General features: G+C 39.1%; 1 protein-coding gene across 1 annotated transcript; it reads left to right on the plus strand.

Moving 5' to 3' along the window:
- The first annotated feature begins 44 nt into the window (after nt 1-44).
- On the plus strand, nt 45-20,389 carry TDRD12 (tudor domain containing 12). The gene is made up of 30 exons (XM_041458995.1): nt 45-65; nt 1,640-1,798; nt 2,094-2,230; nt 3,324-3,443; nt 4,064-4,119; nt 4,912-4,997; nt 5,937-6,138; nt 6,324-6,400; nt 6,685-6,743; nt 7,470-7,530; nt 8,204-8,308; nt 8,699-8,881; nt 9,320-9,473; nt 10,412-10,539; nt 11,083-11,271; nt 11,974-12,102; nt 12,926-13,043; nt 13,798-13,931; nt 14,022-14,242; nt 14,442-14,541; nt 15,694-15,881; nt 16,197-16,404; nt 16,946-17,038; nt 17,962-18,131; nt 18,804-18,811; nt 18,951-19,005; nt 19,462-19,575; nt 19,656-19,809; nt 19,903-19,969; nt 20,304-20,389. Exons 1-30 carry the CDS (start codon nt 45-47, stop codon nt 20,387-20,389), a joined length of 3,582 nt encoding a protein of 1,193 aa, XP_041314929.1.
- The last annotated feature ends 375 nt before the right edge of the window (nt 20,390-20,764 follow it).

The following is a 20,764-nucleotide window of genomic DNA, read 5'->3' on the forward strand; positions in this document are numbered from 1 at the left end:
ATTTTTCTTTTACAGTAGTGATTAGGGAGATACAGGAGATAAACATGGAAGTCGTGGTATTAAAGGTATGTTGCTTTTTTTTTAAATCTGAAGGATTGATGTCTGTTGCCATGTGACTTTCTTGAGGTCACATTTACAAAAAATGTTGCCTGTGTATTTCTATTCACCAGCATTTCTTTCCACTTATGGAGTCATATTTGGGTTATGTATATTTTGTTGTTCGTTTTATTTTATAGTTTTTATTGTAAAATAGGTGAGAAGGTGTGTGAATTAACACAGGCAGGCAGCCAGAAAAATAACAAAACCACAGCTGAAATAAAGGGAGTAAATTTATTTAGTTGCCTGGCTAACTGGAGGATCTGGGGCAGACCTAGGTGGACACTGGCACGCTCAGCTCATCCCAGCAGGATTCATCAAGAAACCTGTGAGCTCCCCTGTGCTTTTTATGGTCTCTGAGCTTTGACCTTTCTCCTAACACAGAGCTCAGCATGTCCATGAGAGTGCCTCCAGGCCTCTCCAAACACCTGTATTACCTCTACACAAATGCTACTTCTCAAAACAGAGGATCAACAGCAGTAGGTGTAACAGATGGGATTTCCTACTCTGATATTCTCCAGGCCTTGGCATTGCCAGCTGCAAGGTCATTGAGCTATTGTACCGCCTTCCTCACCATTTTTACTCTTCTGATTCCTTCTTTCCCACAGTAGGGATGCAGCTAAAATCTAAAATGGAGGATGTGCAACACAGTGTTAAATAATGTGTAGTATAGTACTAGATTATCCTGAATTTTACAGGAGATTGTGGAAAATGCAGAATACAGCCAGGACAGATGACTGAGGGGATATTCCCCACTACATGATGTCATGCTGAGCAATAAAAGCTGCAGGTGTGTCTCTGGTCAGCAGCCCTGTGTGTGATGAAGCTCTGTGTTCTGGAGATGGCCGAGCAGCTGCCAGCAGGGAGCAGTGAATCCACTCCTTGTCTTGCTTTGGTTGCACGTGCAGCTCTTGGTTTGCCTAGTCAGCTTCTCTAATGTCAGCCTGTGAGTTTTCTCACCTCTATCCTTCAGATTGTCTGGTCATCCTGCTGCAGGGATGTGATGAGGGAGCAGCTGTGTGAGGTTTAGCTGCCTACTGGGATTAAGCCACAATAGCTGGGACCCACATCAGCTGGAACACTGGAATGTGATAGTTTACAAAGGCTTAGCAGAAAGCTGTCACCCTGTTCTAAAGAAGCTGGTTGTCATGCTGACACTGAGCAGAAGGAAAAGCCCCTTGGTGAGATTGATCATGTTTTTAGGGTTTTTTATGTACTTCCTGATGGACTTCATGTGGAAGTAAAAAGCTTTGTCTTTGCACTTTTGCCCACTCTTTGATTTAACCAACTTTCTAGGTAATGCTCCTCCCTTGTAAACCCCACATGCTGTTTGTTGCAGTGCTAAAGAGACTTGGAAGCTGAGAAGCTGTTTCATGAGCTAATGCAGTGAAGGTGAAAGATGTTTCATGTGTTAACATTCTCTACCTCAGTGTCAGTCACCATAATTTTGAAGGTGTCCTGTAAAAATCAAGTTTTACTTTTACATCTGCTGCTCAGATACTCTTAAAAGTCAGTAGTGTTTATTCTCTGCTCCTTGGCCCAGGTTGAGGATCCTAATTGCTTTTGGATTGCTGTGAAAGAATGCGTGCCTGGTGTAGCTGGTGAAACTGTGTATCAAAACCTGAATGCTGAAATGGACCAGTTTTATAACAGTTATAAAGATGCAGAGCAAGTAAAACAAGAGGAAATAAAAAAAGGCCAGGTAAGATAATTGCTTTACATAGAAATCTATTATTTGAATCTGTTTGGGTGTGAAGTATCAAATATATGTTGTTGGGTTTTTTTAAATTTTACACAGAAAAGGAAATAATAGCATCTCTGTGAGTTGTGTTTTCTCATCTGTAAGCCTCCTAACTGTGAAAGCTATAAGGCTTGCATTTTGCAAAGGAAATGGAAAGCTGTGTAATAAATATTGTGTCCTTGCCTTTGAAAAGCCTTTGAGTGTAACTGGGGCCATTTGAAAGAAACTGCTGTCTTGTTCTTTGTCTCTTCTTCAGGTTTACGTGGTGTTCAGTGAGGAACTGAAGTGCTGGTGCAGGGCTCTGGTCGAGTCAGTCCGGTGCCAGGCAGATGGTTACCAGCTCGGCTGTTTCCTTGTGGATTATGCCAAGTACTGCTCTGTTCCATCAGAGAAGTATGTGCTTTTGTTACTGTGATTTGTTTGTTAATGTGTCACATATAATATATTTGTTAATAGGTACAGATGCTGTTAATATTTATTTAGTCAGTGCTTTGGTTTAATTGAGGTGTAGATTGTGTCCACAAGAAGCTGCTAACCAAACGATACACTTGGAAGAACCTAAGTGCAAACCAGTCCTTATTTTGTGATAAAGATGCTTTCCATTTTAGGTTTTGCTTTTTTAAGCAAAGATTCAGAATAGAAATAATGTCAGTCTGTTGTGATTGAGACATGTGATTGCCAGTTAAAACTTATCTTTATATTCTTTTCTTCTTTAATAATTCGGTGTAGTACTAAAAAAAACTACGGCCAGTGAAGTTCAGGCACAAAAATCATCTAAAGAAGCAGGATTTCACTTGCTGCAGCAGCTTTTGAGGTCTAAACAGAAATATGTGGGGGTTTTCCCACTGCAGTTGACCAGCTTGTTTACTAAGAGCTGGCAGTTTGTCTTGTCTTGGTGCCAAGAAAAGGTGCGTTTTCAAAAGTTCTGAATTCTTGATGAAATGAGTGTAAAAACTTGTGGTTTTAAAATCTTGAAAAATACGTTCTTATGTTTTGGAGCAAGCTAGTCCAGCTCTTAAAGTTTGTCTATTAAAATATGCAACTTGGAGCACAAGAAGCTTCACTAAATTGGTTTTGGTAGTATTCCACAAAATTAGAACTTACTTAAAGTATTTTAAAATAAATAATGTTTTAAGTTGACTGTTGCTTTGTTGGAAAACAACTTGACAATGGGTTAAATACCATGAAGATATTTAGAAGATGAGTAGCAAGAAGACTTTAAACTGCAGTGGCAAAGGATCAGAGAGGTTCCAGGTGACTTGCATGTGTAGTGATACTAAATGAATGGAACAGCAAGCCTGGTCACCAGTTGGCCTGATGGCACCTCTTAGAGTAAGACAGTGGTTTCGTGGTGGGAGCCAGTGGGATCCAAACTCCTGGAAGAACTGTGTTGTCAAATTCAGGGTAACAGGAGGTGTGAGGCCAGTGAGTTCTGGAGAAGCAATTCTGCCCTGTAAAATGAGATAATTTCTACTTTGTTTTGCAGCATTCGAGTTTTAGCAGAAGCATTTGCAAAGATCCCAGACAGAGCAAAGAAGTGTCGGCTATACTGCACAAAGCCACTGACACTGCACATTGACTACTGTGAAAACACTGCCAAAATAGGGTAAGGAGAGCTAGTAAATGCATTCTATTGATGCATTTCTGAAGTGTGAGGGTTTAGTGCAGAATTTTTTAGAAGGGATTATTATATTTCAAGAAGAAACCTGCAGCATTCAAATAGTGTATGCAGAACACAGAACTGTACCAGCTACTAAGAGGAAAATCAGCTCTATCCCAGCTGAGAGGACAAAGCTCCCCAGGGAAGTGGTGGAGTCCATCCCATCCCTGGAGGGGTTTAGAAGATGCATAGATGTGGCACTAAGGGACATCATTGAGTAGTGGCCTTGGCAGTGCTGAGTTAGGAGGTGTACTCCTAACTACTAATGATAGTGTGTTTTTTTCCAACCTAAATGATTTTATGGTTTCTTCATATTTTATATTTGGTGCAAGCCACGATACCTTGGCAAAACATGTTTTAATTTTAATCAGTTGATGATATTGGTGAACTGGAACAATATTACCAAACTAATGTGCTGAGTAATCAGATTCTGCTGATTTATCTAGTCGGGCACTTTGTAAGAATTTGCGTGATTTAGAGCTTAGTGCTTGTATAGAATTTTTTTTTTTTAACTACCATTTTCACATTTGATAATGTGGAAAAACTGGTTATGTTTATTTTCCTAGACCAGCCAAAAGATGGGATACTGCTGCTATCCATCATTTTCGAAAGCTTCTTGAAGGTAAAGCACTTCATTTTTGGAAAAAAAAAAATTGTTAGAGAAATGTAGTACTTGTGTACAAGTTCATTATACTTGAGTATAGCTGATTATTAATGCTGTTAGTTAAAAACAGCAGTTTTTAACAAACAGTGAGAAAGGAGCTGCCTAAGTATGGACTGACTAAGGCACAAGTATTTTGGGAGCTGTATTTTGAGTACTCTGGGCTTCCATGCTGCATAAATTTTGGTAGTTAAATAGATTGTGTTTAGGCTAGATTAGGCTAACTGAGGGAGCATCCATGTCACATTGGTTTTGACCATTGGAACCGTTCTGTGTATTCAGCATGAGACTCTGAATCAGCATCACCGCTGTCCTGCATTAGCATGTGCAGAGGTGCTCCAGGACTTGGATTGGCTGTGTTTGCCCAAATGAAAAGTGTAACAAAGCTGTACAGACGTACAAATACAACTCCTTTCGAGAAAAGGAAATGTCACACTTGGAAAGCATATGCTGGTGCCCCAGACAGTCAGATCCCAAGAGAAAACCAAGACTTTCAGTGTAGAGCTAAGAGTGGTTTGTCTCGAGGTGTTGTTAATCTGTTTCAGCTCTGTCCTTCTCCAAAGACTAAGGACAGGTTCCTTTTTGGAGCTTTTAAGTTTTTATTGTTAAATTCTTTGTTTCACTTAGGTGAAATAACAAGTGTTACACATTTTTAATTGTGATGCCTGTTTTTGTCTTTGTCAGTTCAAGTGAAGAATGCTGGTAGTGTGATAAGGGTTTATTCTTTTTACTTGTGTTTATTACTATGTTTAGAGGCTACCGAGGTTAAAGCCACAATACAGACAGTAGAAGATAAACTGTTAGAGGTGTTTCTTTTTGTGACTATAAGAGATGAAAAGGTAAGATACTTTCATATTTTCAACTCTATTAGTATACTTTGCTATTAGCTTAAGACTGAAAGCATGACTTGCAAGTTTTGTAGTTTCAATCAGATACAGTAGAAGCTAACTCATTAACTTATTAGAGGTTTTTATTACAGTGCTGTTCATTGTAAACGTCTGGAGAAATTCCAAGAGGCAGGACTTGTATTTTTCTCTGCATGAACCTTTTTTCTTTTTCATTATTGACAAGCAAGTGAAGTCCAGGCAGTATTTAAGTGGATAACTATATACATTATTTGGTGTACGTATCGTGGTATCATATTTGAAGATGTCTCAGTAAGGCAGCTGCATAATACTGTAAAAATAACTAAAATTTCACACTCTTGCATATAGATGAGTCCTCAAGGAGCTGGAAAAAACATCCAGTCTAGTTCCACTTGCCAAAATGTGTAACTTGAGTGAAATTTCTACTATAGCTACTGCCAGACATAAGGAGCTGTATGGTAGATAGAAGAAGTTTTAAGCCTAATATTGCTTTTTTTTTTTTTTAATGCCAGATTTTGGTGTATGCTGAATCCAAAAGAAATAAAGAGGCTTCACTGAATTAGAGGGTTCTTTTAGATGTGTAGGGCTCCTAGAAGCAGTTAATTCAGTACAAAATTTTGGCCAGAAACATGGATCACTAACTAACAGCTGTTGAAAGAACATGCATGAAGATAGAACTTTTCTTTTTTTAGAATTAATACTTGAATACAGAAAGCATTAATACAGAAATCATCCACTGGTATTTCTATGTCTGATGTTCTGTTTGGTTGGATTTTGTTTGGGTTTTTTTATCATTTATAAAAGCACTGCTTTTGTTCAAAGCTTCACGTAAATTTTAAGCAAGTATGTGCTGGTGTAGCTTATTGCTTGTTGACACTGGTCAAAAAAGATCTTGTTTGGGTTTTTTTATAGATCTGTGTTAATGATGATCTGGTTGCAAAGCACTTTGCTCATTACAAGGAAGATGAAGGGACTGCAGGGAGTTCTTCAGATGTTTCTGATGATGAAGTGTCCTTAAATGCTGAGTGTGTTCCAGTGGAGTTTGTTGGTCCTACGTTTCTTGCCAGGCCAAAACTGCCCTTTGGGGAGGAGGTGTCACCACATCTTGGGCCAGGTGGGACCCACGAGTGGGGAAGACAGTCCTACATGCAGCACTTCGGATGTTTAGTTGGATATGTGGAATGGGAATGTCCTGTCTTGGGGTGGATCCCAGTGTCTGGGACATGTGGTGCCCATCTCTGGCTTTTTATGTGTTCAGATAATCAGAAATTGGTAGCTCCATTTTATTTACCTTTTTAGGTCTTGCTGGTTGTAATTCTGTTCTTGAAAAGCCATCCCAAAGGTCTCATACAGATCTAAATGACAAGACTATGCCTGTAAGTATTACATTTTGTATTAAATTGTGAAATACAAGCTAACAAAAACATACATAGGCCAGATTGGGAGTGCTGTAGTCACCCAGCTTGTTATTCTCAGACAGTTTTCTGAAGCTTGTTTTATCAAAATTGTTGCCTTAGTCAAAGAAACTTCACATTTATAAAAGAATGCTGCAGAATATTTGGAGAATCCCACAATTGGGTAAGAAAACCACTTTCAACTTTGTGTTTTAAATACTGCTTTTGAACAGTATTTTAGTGCTTAAAATGTGTTTTCTTTCTAGGTGGTCAGCATGGTGCCAGGTTTGCCTCCCAAGGAAGATAAAGCAGTTCAAACAGAGAGGTGTGGTGCAGTATGTTAAATATTCAGAATGATTCTGTCATCAGACAGTTGAGAGCTGTAGTGTGTTTGCAGTTCTGTTCTTAGGCCTCTAAAGGGCAGAGGGACAGGGAAGCCACATACACGTGCTTTTGGGGAAGGAGGGACTTCAAAGCTTCTGATAGTTACCCTGCAAAAATACCAGTTATTTCTAAACAGTAACTTGACTACAGGGGTGTGGTGGGCAGGTGTTTTTCTGCACAATAAGTGTGTTAATTTGCTTTATTTTATTTCTAGTGTGGTTGATAAAGTTTTCAGATTTAATGAAATATGCCTCGGTCAGTTTGTGCAATGCTTTCACTGTGCTGCAGGTCAGTTGATGCATATGTAGTAAACCTCAGGAGTATTTCTTCTTTCAGTTTCTAACTGATATAAAGATGAGTTGTTTTATGTTTTGGAACTTTAAGAAGCCTTTTTTTCTACAGTCCAGTTTATTTTTCTTCTAATATCAGGGAACTTACCAACTAACTTTGAAAAAGATTCTGAAATACTATTTTCACTAAATTTTTCTTTTCAGGTGGTGGATTTATATTTCTCCTTTTGTATTCAGGGTTTTTCTCAATGGCATAGATAAATATGTTAGAAATACTTAAAGTGAATTGCTTCATAACACTTGGGAAATACTGGTGGTATTTATAAATTACGTTGTTATTTTGCATTTATGTTGGATTTAATATCTCTGTTTCTCAGGCTTCCACAATTCTTAAATTCTAATTTCCTTCAGACACACACAGTTGAAGATGATCAACAGGTATTTCAAACATTACTTCAAATTAACTTCTCTTGTGCAAACATTTTGGTTTTGGTAGCATTGGGTCTTTGTGGAAGGAGGGCAGGGGCTGGCTGCTCCTGCATTGGCCTCTGCAGGCTAGAGCTGAGCCAGCCAGCCAAGTTGGGAATGCCGCTCTGAATTTAAGAAAGGGCAGAAACACAGGGAAGGGAACAAAAAAAAGTAAGAAATAGGCACTGCCAGGGTCAGAGGAGTAGAAGGAGCTCCATGCAGATGTTTCTGAAGGGGCTGCAGTCTGTGGAGGACCTGCACTGGAGCAGAGAGAAGGAGCGATGGAGAGAAATTGCCATCTGCATTGTGACTGCAGTCCTGGTGCTCCTTGTGGGACTGAGTGCCAGCTGTACACAGAGTATCCACTGCATCTCCTGGGGGGTTTAAGACAGTTAACACCATCTTTGAAAATCTTTCTTCAGGTATAGCAATAACGAGTTTTTATCTCGCCCTTGGTCTTTGTAACCTGTAACTTGTAATGTGTAACTGTATGTATGAATCATATTTAAAGTGAATTTAGAATTTGATGCATTTACATCAAAATGCCAATTTTTTTAATCCAGTGAGTGCTTCTGAGTTTTGTGTAAGCTAAACCCCTTTTGTTAAGTATTGCCATTATCATCTATTTGTCTCATGATTTCAGAGTTTTCAGAATGTTGGGAAAGAAAAAAACTTCGTGCTCCTGAGCAAGAAAATTGAACCATCATCACTTTTGGAAACAGCACCACTTTTTGATGGTCTGAAAAAGGTAGAGGTGATGATACTACGTTGATTATCATTTTAAGACAAGTTCCATACCTCAAATTACCACAGTAAATATTACTGTAGTACCTCAGTTTATTTGAGGAATGTGTACAAGGTTGTTCATGTGATTGAATAAGTGAAGCTTTGGAGAAACGCTGTAAGAATTCTGCACTTTTTTTCTGGTATATTAGCCACTGCTACAAGTGGATTTGAATTTCAATACAGTAATTTAACAGCTGAGCCCAGAAGGTGGTTTTTCATATTGCCTGTTAAGGACATTTGTTATGTAGTGAGTCAAAAGCTTTTAAATCACTCATTGTTATGCTTTGTCTTGTTTTGTTGGTGTTCATGTATGCGGATTTAATGGGAAACTCTTTAATTTCTGTTTCTCTAGGAACTTGCTTGGAACAAGTTTTCAGGCCCTACCTTCACCCAGTCCTACTGTTGGCCACCAGTAGCTGGGGGATGTGATGTTGTGACCATCTCCCATCAGGGAAATGATCCCTTATTATATATTCCACCAGTTCTTACCCTTTTGCAGGAAAGTGACTATGAAGCCTTGCCCAACATGAGTGGGGTATGTATATATTGGACCGGAGAACCTGTTACTGCTCTGAATGTTTGGAATGTATACATTAATGTCATCTCAGTATATCTTCATGATGCCTGCCAGTTTCTCTAAGGCCTCTGCTTAGAGGACTTGGATGGACTCTGTGAATGGGGCGAATCCCAAACTTAGTTTAAAGCAATCCCTAACAAGTGGTTTATGCCCTGGCACTTAGAGATGCAATGGAGCTTTGTTTCTGCACGAGTAGTATGTACTTAATTAAACTAAATTGGGTATTAGCTGTTTTAAATACTACATTGTATTTTCTAGCTTCTGTTAGATCATGGAATTACTGAGGTTGTAAGGGACCTCTGAAAATGGCCCAGTACAACCTTAGTAAGACAAGAGTCTTAAGGTTTTGTACTTCTGTCTAACACATGTTGTTAATTTTTGTACCTGTGTATGTAGACACTAGCACTGATTATATGTCCTGGATGGAAGAAGGCACAACTTGTTTTTGACCTGCTGAAAACATACAGGAAAGGCTGCAGACACCTTCATCCAATGCTGATAATCCTTGGGCAGAACAAGGAAGCAGCCAGCCAGATGGAAATCCGAGGTTGTAAGAATACTTTGTCATCTTAGTTGTGCCTCAAGGCAGTGTGGACTGCCTTGATTGCAGGAGCATGTGAAAGAACCATTCCTGCTTCTCAAGTTCTTGGTTTATTTGTTTAAATGGTGGTTTACAATTTGCTGTTACAATAAATGCTCAGTACTTTGTGCATCTAACTCAGTAGCATGCAGGGGGTGCTCCATGGAGAAGCAGCACAGAAGTAATAAAAAAGCTGTTGGGAGGCTTGCCTTGCTTAGATGTACGTACTTTAAACATTTAGGTGTGTTCTGGTTTCATGCCTTTGTTTGATACCTGCATTTTCAAAAGCGGTTTTTGTTGTGCCAAGGGAGTAAGGACTATAGATAAAACTAGGAAGAGTTGTGTAAAACTCCATTTCAGCAGTTGGTATTTTTTCATCCATCGTTCGGGTTTGAGCCAGGTGGGTGAATTCAGAGCTTTAAGCAGCAGAGCTGTTGGTTATTTGCAGCAGTGAAGATTGGTGTTTTATTTATATGTGTAGATAAGATACACGTGCACACAGGTCTGTGTAAATTCCTAAGCTACAATGTGTGCTTTTTTCCGCTGTTGAAACTCAACTTTCCTGAAATTGCTCTTCATAAATATTTATAAATATTTCCCTTCTGGCTATTTGGTTCTGAAGTTATTACGTCTACTTCCAGTACCTTACTGGAAAATGAGATGACATCCTGCTTTGTAAACTTGCTAATGCTCAGACATTTCACTGGATTTCAGAATATCAGAGCCTCACCCACTCATGTGTTGGAAAACTTGCAGGCGTAGAAAAATACAAACTCCCCACCTTCAAGTTGGTGAATCTGAAATACAGATGTGACCCTTTTTAATAGAGCTACTACCATGTCCTTTGTCACAGTAATTCTCTTCCAAGTAGTCAGTAAGTGGTAACAGTTTTTGCTTCCAACTTGTAGGTGAAGTAGTAGTGACTACACCACACAACCTCCTGAGGCTGCTGGAACATAACACTGGGTTCTTGTGTAGGCTTTGCCATCTTGTTCTGGATGAGGTTGATGTGCTGTTCTCTGACACTTGTGAACAGGTAAATAGCTTACACACTCACTTGGTAAAATGCTGTTCCAGTTGTGCATGTGTCTGAAACAGTGGCACATGCTGAGGAAAAAACACTGGAAGTGGGTTTATGATGAATGCCCTCTTTTTTTTTTCTTTCTTACTTTTTATTTTTGTGTTTGCAGATTACTGTGTTGGCAGGTTGGGCTTGTTTTCTAGTTACCACCTAGTTTTTGCTGAATGCCTCTGCCCTCTCAGATCTGCTTTGTCTAGGCTTTTTATATTGCAGATTTGAAGAGATCTTTTTCCTGAGATTTCCATCTTCTCTGGACAGAATCCTGCATGCACGTGTATATGCTGTCCTGTTGCTTTCTCTTGCTTCAGAAGTCATGCAAAGAATAGGATGAAAGTGTTCATACCAAACTGTTCTTTTGGGGGGTGAAACTTGTAGTTTGCTGTGGTAGTGGCTTTGTGACTGGGAAAAACAGTGTTCTCAAACAGTGTATTTTTCTGGGTTGTCATGAGCTTGCTGGAATACGATGAGAGGAGAGAAAAAAACATCTTTTCTTCCTAGGTGTTTACTATACTGGATTGTTACAAGAAAGCCACTGCTCAGACACAGGGGAATCGACCACATCAGATCATTGCTGTGGGAACTCAGTGGAATAAACATATCACACTCTTGATAAAGGAGTTCATGAATGATCCTCACATTGTGATAACTGTTATTGAAGAAGCTGCCATCTTTGGAAATGTGCAACAGGTAAAACTTTGGAAACTATGTCACTGCTTGGATATGTGGCTGCTGCTGGTTTACTGGAAGCAGGTGGTGCTGCACTGCTGCCTCCCAGTGTGAGCTGAAGTTAGAAATCATGTGCAGGTGAGTCACTGAAGGAGCTGGAGGTCTCCAACTTTCTTCTGTAGGATTGAGATGAAGACAGTCTCTTGACTATCTCATGGTTAGTGCAAATGAGTAAATTTGATGAGATGCATTTGCAAACAGTACAGTTCTTGACCAGAATGTTTTTGCAGTTGTTAGGTGTCACTGGGAGAACTACAAGGTAGGCAGTGCCAAGGCAAATCAAGTAAAGCATTTGGTTTGCTGCTTTCACACAGCACCAGACTTTTGACCTCAAATTTCTAGATGGGCTGTTACATATTTCCGGTCAATGTGGTATAGCCCTGAGGAGAAACACAAAATGATTTTAAGTTTGATTTTAATTACACTGTGTCTCAGCATGGAGTCGTTTGTGGATTTTAAGTGTTGGGAAATCTCCTAAAGCAGATACTCTGAGCATGTAAGGAAACTGAAAACCCACAAGTTTTTATGAGAAGCCTTAATGATTGAGCAGAACTGAAAGTGTAAATGTGTGGACGCATCAAGGTTAGGATTAGGAAGAATTATATAGTAAAATATGTATGGGTTACATGAATTCCCAGCTTTCTGTTTCATATTTGCTTTCAGGTGGTGCAACCCTGCATGAACAGCAACAGAACTGCTGAGTTACTCAAAATCCTGGACTTTTCCCAGAGGAATCTTCAGAAAGTGCTGGTCTTCACTGACTCAGTAACTGAAGTAGAGATGATTCATAAGGTAAGAAAGTGTTTAAACTTAGATACAGGGTGTTTTTTGAAGTCACAACAAACTAAAATATCTTGGCTTCTGAGAATAAAGGAGGAATGTGAATTTGGAAGTTAATCTTTCCTGCTAAAAGTAACCCCAGACTGACTGCCAGCAAGTAGCTGGCATAGATCATGTGATACTTACAGGGTTAATTTCTGATGTAAATATTAATGCATCTGGAATGTTTATTCTTTGATGATTGTTAATGGAAGCAAATCTGGTTTGGGATTGTAACTTTCTAACACATTTCCCTTGAATATTTGAGGGTTCGAGCATGTCAAAACCAGCCCTGCCACCACTTTATATAAAAAGTGTTTGTTGCTGTTAAAGTAGGATTGAATATGTTCATAGTAATACTTGCTGGACAAGAATTCTTTGAACATCAGCTTCAAATATTTTACGTGGCCTCTGAAAATATTTCAAGGGTTAATGTGATGAAGAGTGCTTGTTCTGAGAGACTGACACATGAATCTGCATGTTGTTAGATCACGGAATCAGAGAGGACACATTAACGAGGGGAAAAGCTTGACATTTTTATTTTCTTAAATGTCTATCTAATGTATTAAAACATGAGAACCTGAGCTTGTAGTTTTCTTTTTATACAGGAAATTAATAAACCTTATCTCCATTAATACGTTTTTTTCATATAAGAAACCTAAATTTCATTAGCTCTTCTGTTGTATCTCTGCAGTAAGATGTGCTAAATTCTAGTAAAAAATGCTGCCTCTTAGACTTGATTGGAACAAGTACTGCAGCATTGCAGGAATGTGTAACTTTTCACTTTGCCATGCAGGCACTGAAGAGCAACTCAATAGTTTCCTTGAAAAAGCATAAAGAGAGCAAGTGTAATGCGAAGTGTGTCTTGGAGAGGTGGAGAAAAATGCACAGTTCTGGCACTCCTGCTGTGTTAGGTGAGGATTCTCTGTCTGCTTGGGATTGGATCTTAATGCAGAGCTAAGATCTGCACCAAGCACTTACACTCGGTTATCTCACCACTTTCACAGGGGCAGATCCCTATGAATTCTTTCCAGTTCTCTGTTTACTTCTTAATGCTACAGCCCTTTAGTTTTTGGGTTTTTTTTCTTTTCTCCTGTTACTATTTTCCCTGCTTAGTTAGAAGAACTACCAATTTTTTCAAAGATTTTCCATCATTTCACAATTTTCTCTGCTACAGAAATACCAAGTCTGAAATAATTTCCAAACAGCAAAGACTTATTGTAATAATTTTCTGTAAGTTCCATTAGGGTTGTTTTTCAGTTTTTTTGCAGTAACAAAGACCTTTATCCATTTTCAATCTCAATTTGTTGTATATGTTATATCAAAACAAGAAGGAGGCCTTACCTCTGCACAGAGCTATGGGAATTCCTGCAGTATTTCAGCAGTCTCCTGTCTTACTTGTGAATTACGGAGAACTGAGCACCACTCAGTATTCTGTGGTGCTGACAGGAAGTGGAGAATTCTGTGAGCTTGTCATGAAATGCTGTGTCTGCCATATGCTGATGAGATTTATTGACTGGAGAAATAAAAAGCCTTAGAGGAATGTATTGGGGGGAAATCCATCTTCATCTTCCAGTTGGGAGAAGGAAATAAGTTGTGATGTGTGTGATGTGATACTTCCGTGTTTGAGTTATTACAGTTACAGATCTGTGTGAAACATGTGCTTAGTTTTAACAGATGACTGCCAGCAGTCCTTGGGAATCACAGATGCAACTTGGGTGATCCATTTCAGTTTCCCATCTCCAGCAGTCTTTGGGCAGCGCCTGCAAAGCATGAGTGACAACTTCAGCACTGGCATAAAGGTTTGGGTGAACCTTGACTGGGAATGCTACACTGCGTTATTACTGGTGGGTGCATAAACATTTTTCCAAAATATTTCTCATTACTTCTAGGATTCTGCTGTAGGTGAGGAAGATCTGAAGGCCAAGTCAGTCATTCTGCTGACAGAGAACAGTTCCTGTCATGCACCTGGGATTCTCTACTATTTAAAGCATGCAGAAGTTGAAATCCCAGAAGAACTCTATGATTTGACTGCTAGGGTGCAGGAATCTGAGGAAGATGAGACATTTTCAAGACCTTTGTGTGCTGCTCTTAAAACATTTGGGCTTTGCAGGTAAGGAAATGTCAGGTTTTTGTGCCCTGAATGATGATTGCTGCTGATTCCTTGATGAATTTTCCTGTTGGACGTTTTTATCTAAAACAGGTTTTGGTTGTGATTTTTTTTTTCCCCTGTTGCAAGGTCACTTAACAGTAGTTTATATAAAACCTCTTTGCTTTCACTTGTAAACTTGTTGTGTTTTTTTTTCATGTAGGAACGGAACAGAGTGTCCAGATCGTCATAAAGTTAATTTATCAATAGACATGGCCCAGAATAGTGCAGCTGAAATGATAGAAACACCTGAACGTGTGACAGTAAGTTACAGTTTTCCTTGTGCTTGGGTACCAAGAGGACAGCTCTTAAACAGCTACTTAGCATGTTACTTTATTTTTTTTTTATTCTATTAACCTTACTGCAGTAGGATTAATGTACTCTCCCTTGCCTAAATCAGTGTGCCACATGTTCCTTGTGTTGTGTTTTGTAGGTAATCTTGAGTTTATCTCAGGGGTTTTTTTCTGCTTTGAAGATTGACATTTTGTGGAAAGAGGACTTGTGTTCTGTCTATTCGTTCCTTTTATAATTTGAGACTGTATATTAAAATTAACAAATATGGAGGTTTAGAGAAATTTCTTGTAGAGGAAGCACAGAGTAATCTGTGGGAGTGAAGAGAAGTTGAAGTGGAAGGATTTTTTTCTTAACTGACAGGTTCGTGCAAACTTGCTGAAAACTGAGCATTTTCTGGCCTTGGGATTAGAGAATGTATTTTCGTTTATAGTATGCCCAAGAAATGGGGAGCTCCTCTCTTGCAGGTAGAACATGAGAGTTATTTCCTTCAAAAATATCAGTGCTTTGGAAGATTTTTGCTATAGAGTGCTGTTTTAGTTAGACTTCTTTTTCACTAGTTCCTCATTCATGAAACCTTCACGGCTATAAGGTCAACTTTCCTACAGTGATTCTTTATTTCCCAGTAAGAGTTTGTGTCTCCAGCTCCCTTTGATACTTGGGCTTTATCTGAGGTGCTCTCAAAGCAGCATTTTACTCATTGGTGTGCACAGCTGTGTGTTTATAGTCTTTTATTTAAGTCCTTTTGGTGCAATAAAAGCAGTCAGTTCTGCCTGTAAGGCTGGGGAGCGTTCGGAGTAGAGCTGGAGTGGTGCAGGATGTGTGAGTGGTTAATAGCCTGGCAGGGAATTGGCAGAACTCACTGAGGTGGAATGTCGTCACTGACACCCATCAGCTCCTCTTCCCTTCCATACATTGCTGTCCACTGCTGCCTGAACTATGGGCAGTTAGGATTGAGAACAATAACAACTCCTCACTGGTTTCTGAAATATGTGTGTACAACATCTGTCACCCTTTGGGGCTGGAAAGAGGTATGAGATTTATATATAAATTATAGACTTAAATTTCAGTGGTTTGAGCACCCACCCCTCCTTTCTGCTGATGTATATATTTGATCCTTTCAGATCTTGCCTCTCTTCATTGTACATGCAACAAACTACTTTGGTCGAATAATCAAGAAACAAAAGGACCAATACACAGTTCTTACTAAAGAAATGAATGATTACTTCAAGGTACCAGGACACAGGATTTCTGTTAATAGTGTGGAGAAGTCAGTGTTCTATGTGTTACGTGAGGGTGCCATTTGCCACAGGTAAAATTTTGTTGGCTTTTTACTTGATTCATGTGCATGTATTTATACAAAGATTTTTAAAATCTTGACTGTTGGGTAAAGAAAAAAGCCCTCAAAAGCAGCAGAAAAAAACACTGCTATGCCAATAATGCTTTTAAAAAGCTGTTGCCTACTCTGAGCTCCTAAGTGGCAAACAAGATGATTCCCACACATGCACTTGGTTACAGAGTGGGCTGGGGAAATACCAATTTTAAAATGAGAGTGATTTTAAAAACGTATCCTGCACACCTGATTGCGTGAATAATTATTCTCTCTTTCTTTTCCTGCTGCATGAAGGGTTCAAGTGGTAGAGACTCCAGCAAAAGATGAAGAAAATGTCTGTAAGGTCACAGTTAAATACATAGATGAAGGCAGGACAAGTCAAGTGAACAGTGATCAGCTGCTTCACTTACCTGTGAAGTTTCAGAGTCTGCCACCTCAGGCTGTGGAAATTATAGTTTGTAGAGTAAAACCCATAGATAATGAAGTTGAATGGAATCCAAAGGTAATAAGCAGGTTTTGCATGGTATTTCCTTTATGCTCTTTACTTTCTGTTTTGTACAAGAAAACAGTTAGAAACTGTAAACTTGGGTACCACATTAGATTGCTTACTTGTATTGACACTAAATAGCTGCAGTTAGGGCAGGTTCTAAGAAGATCCATTTTCTTCTTTCGTTTTTCTATGAAGTAACACAGGGAAGTTAATGGGATTTTTTTCTCTGATTTAAATGTCTTTATTAGAACAGGTTCTAATATTCTTTATTAGAACAGGTTCTCACTGCTTTGGATTCTGGGGGAGGAGCAGGGGAAGTATAGCCTCTCTGAATTGACCTGTATTTGAGTGATCTTTCATTATCCTTGAAGGCTAGTACTGTTCTAACTTAGAGTTAAGTTAAAGTGTTCCACTGGTTTACTCAAAACTGTATTTATTGCATACCCTTTTCATTGTTAAGCTCAGAAGGTGTTGTTTCATTGTTGTTAAAGTGACTGTAAAGCTGTGTTGTTATCCATGCATCTCAAGTGCAGTGATAACTTGTTTTTCCTAGGTGACTGATCACATTAATCACAAAATTAAAGGAAAATTTCATCATGCAAAAGTGGTGCATACCTTGGGAAAGACAGTTTGGGTTGACCCAATGGTAGGTATAGAATTGCAGCACTGGGAATTCTTCGTATATCTGCACATGGTCCAAGACTGTTCCACAAAGTTAGTAATAAAAATGTTTTTGGGAGGTACTAGTGTCCAGTAGTTTGCCATGTGAAATATATTCTGCAGTTTGTCACGTTCCACTAGAAAAATGAAACTTGTAATCCTTCTAGATGGTTTACTGATATCCAATAGCTCATGAAATAGACTTAATTAATTTTGTTTATAAATTCTTAATTCTACTCTTACAGCCCTTACACTAGTTTGCCATTGGTTTTAGTCTAAATTTTTCTGCAAATTAAAAAAAGTTGAAACTTTGCTCCTTCATTTTTTTGACCAGAACAGGAAAATGTCTGCTCTTGTTCTTGGAGTTTTCTTGTTTTATAATTTGACATCCATTAGCATCCAGCAGACTCCTTGATTTTGTGGAGTGAGTCCACAAGAGGAAAATGGATTGGAAGGAGAAAATGGTCTCGAAGTCATTCTTTTCAGTAGTTTCTGTTCCTGTATTGTGTAGCTCAAACCTTTCATCAGTTTCTAGGCTTTGGGGTTTTTATGGTGCCCCCCCACCCCCTCAGCTGTTCTCGGGATGTGTGGGACTCACAGTTATTTATTGCATGAGGTATATTAGGGCTGTCACATGATCAGGGCTGGCACTGTTTACTTAAGTGCCATCCTGGTTCTGTTAGTGCAAACAGCCAGTTACATGAGCCATTATCACAATGTAAATGATGGTGGATACTGGGAAAACTGCTGAGCACGGGGAGGTTCCTGTTTGAAAATCAGGAAAACCAAATTGCCTGCAGGCATAAGTCAGTAGGGCTACATTTGAAGTTTGACTAAAAGAGCAGCTTTGAGTTGGAGAGAGACCATTGAAGAGCTGTGCTTTCCCTTTATTATGTTGTGTAATTCAAGGTTGGGGTTACCAGTCTTCCCACGATGAAGATGTGGATCAATGAGTACAACATTCGGTCTGAGATTTTGTCGACGGGTTTGGGAACCGACAATCCTGAACATGTAGGAGAAATTCAGAAGCTGTGCACACAGATACCAGTTTTGGATCATGCAGAGAGCTTGGAGCATTTGTAAGTGTTAGCAATTTTTTTTAAAGCATATAAAGAGAAAAATTCTATTTAACTGAATATGAATAATATTACAGTGATGTTAATTTAAATGCATAAACAGTTGTATTTGTAATGTGTGTCTACTTCCCATTAACTACTATTTAGCCCCATAACACCAAGGAAAAGAAAATTCTAATTCTAGGAAATGTTAACCTAGAATTTGATGCAGACAGGCAAGTTACTAACTTGCCTAACTCTGTAATCCTAACTTACTAACTCTGTAGTTAGTACGGGGTCTGAATTCAGATTCTGTCACAATTTGTGATGCTCAGTAACTGGTTTGGATGCTTAGCACTCAGTAAACATCTGGAATCTCAGGCACAACCTGTTTGCATTTATTCCTTTCTCCTGGGAAAGGAAGGTTTTTCCCTGTTAATAGTCACACTAATGCCATGTTTCGAGCTGTGGTGTTGACACCACTATTAATAATTTCTTTCCTGAAACTCCCCACTAATTCCTAAAATTATGTTTCAGGTGTCAAATAAATAATGTTTTGAAACTGGAGAAAACCTTTACCTGACCTGGAAAACAGCATGTTTGGTTAGGTTTTTTTTAAAGTCGTCTAACACCAACTACAGTATTTTTGCTAATTAAAATTTTTAGTTGAATTATTGACTTTATGAAATCTTTCAGGATAGGAGGTACACAATATAAAGGACAAAGATGGTAATTTGGTTGCTAGCAAGTTATTTTTGTGATGGTATAGGGAAATTTTGGGAATAACCTGGTTTCTGTAGTATAGGGAAGTATAAAAGATGTTTCTGGATGTCTTCTTTTTAGATTATGTAGTTCAAACAGAAGAAGCAGAAGACTCTTCTGTGCATCAGCAGAAGGGGTAAGAAAATAGCAATTCCTTTCCATCTTGCTTTTATGTGAACTGCCCAACAGGATTGTTCTGTCTCTGGCCAACTGACAGGATCCCTTTGTCTGTCAGAGGTTGGTTTTGCTGTTAGCTTTTCCTTTGGCACTTTGAGGGCAGACTGTGGTGGCATCCTGAAATGAGGCAGCAGGTGGGATTCCTGTGGGTCTCAGAGTCAGTGGAGTGTGTCTCCCGTGGAACTTGTAGATGTGCTCCTCCAGAGATTTGGAGTATGGTGCTGGTGTAGGAAGCTCAACAGCTGTCCCATCACCTGCTTTGCTGCCACTGCTGCTGGTGTCAAGTCTGCATGGCCCAGGCTCCTTGGCTGAGTTGTGACTTCATGGGCAAATTCTGGCTCTGTGTGAGACAGCTTGGCTAAACCTCAGTGGTTTTCTGCTTTGGAAAATACCTATTAAATGAACTTTCTTTCAGCTGTCATCCACCAATCAAGTGGTTTCAAGATGATGTGAGTGTGACACTGAAGGTACAAATACTGAGGGCAACTGACAGTAAATGTGAGTTCTCTAGAGAAAAGGTGACTTTCAGGTAGGTTTAAGAAACTTCAGTATAATCAGCAAAATGTCTTTGTTTGAATTTAATGTTTTTAAACTTACTGTATATTGCAGTGCTTATTCAGAAGGCAAACTCTATGTGGCTGACCTGGAGCTCTATCAGTCACTAATTGCAGAGAAGTCCACATGTGTGATTAAGGATACAGAGGCTGTGATTTTTCTGGTAAAAGAGAAAAAAGGGACATGGTGCAAATTACTGAAGAACAAGGTGAAGTGAAAATTAATTTGAGAGTTACTGAATGTACTGAACACATTTGCTGTGCATCAGAGCAGGTATTTCACACTCTGTTTTTGTCAGCAGAATGTTCACGTGTCCTTAGATTTTGAACGCTGGGAAGAGTCTGAAGATGAAAGGCCTTTTACAGTTGGTAAGGATTGAGTCTGTGTTTATAACACATAAAAAGATCAGCATTCTCTCTTTGCATTGGCTTTATCTGAAATACTCATTTATTCCAGCAGGTTGCTCAGATTCTCTGAGAAGAGCTGAAGGGACCTCTAGAGCAGCCTAGAGGCAGCAGGGCACTTTTCTGTCAGCTTAGCACAGACTAAGGGCACACAGAAGTGGTTCTGAGTCTTTTGGTCTAGTTTGTAGTCAAAAGCATTGGGGCTTGCTGGGTTGGGTCATTGAATAGTACCATGTATTTGTTCTGCAGCTCCTTTTTTCCTGGTTTGTAAATGTTACACCTTGTTCATCACTTGCAGGTTCTGGAAAACTGACCTACCCTCCTGCAGGATCTGAGGAGTGGTTTGAGTCCTCAGAAGACAGCGATACAGAAAGCGATGAGTAACTCAGAGGAGAAATTCCTTTGCCCTCTGATAAGAATTGTATTATTAATTACTAATTAAATAGCTGATATAATTTTTGAGTTGATGTAACTGTAGCTTGTTCATGTAATTGTTAATTAAAAATATTAGTTTTTTAATTAAAAACATTTAGAACCTGACTGCAATTGTGCTTAATTATAACCTTCACCTGAGAACAGGTACTGCCAAAGCTGTGCCTGGTGTAAGAACATTTAAGAGCTGATCTAATCTGTATTTTGGTCCTGCTCTGCCTCTTGATGACAACAGAAATTACCTACTTCAAAAAACCAGCTGTGGAGCAGATGTTTTCCTTCACTTTTTCTTTGACTTGTTTAATGCCTAAATACAGTGTAAGGTGT

This window comes from Pyrgilauda ruficollis, unplaced genomic scaffold (assembly GCF_017590135.1).
Source record: "Pyrgilauda ruficollis isolate IOZ18807 unplaced genomic scaffold, ASM1759013v1 scaffold13, whole genome shotgun sequence".
Lineage (NCBI taxonomy): Eukaryota > Metazoa > Chordata > Aves > Passeriformes > Passeridae > Pyrgilauda > Pyrgilauda ruficollis.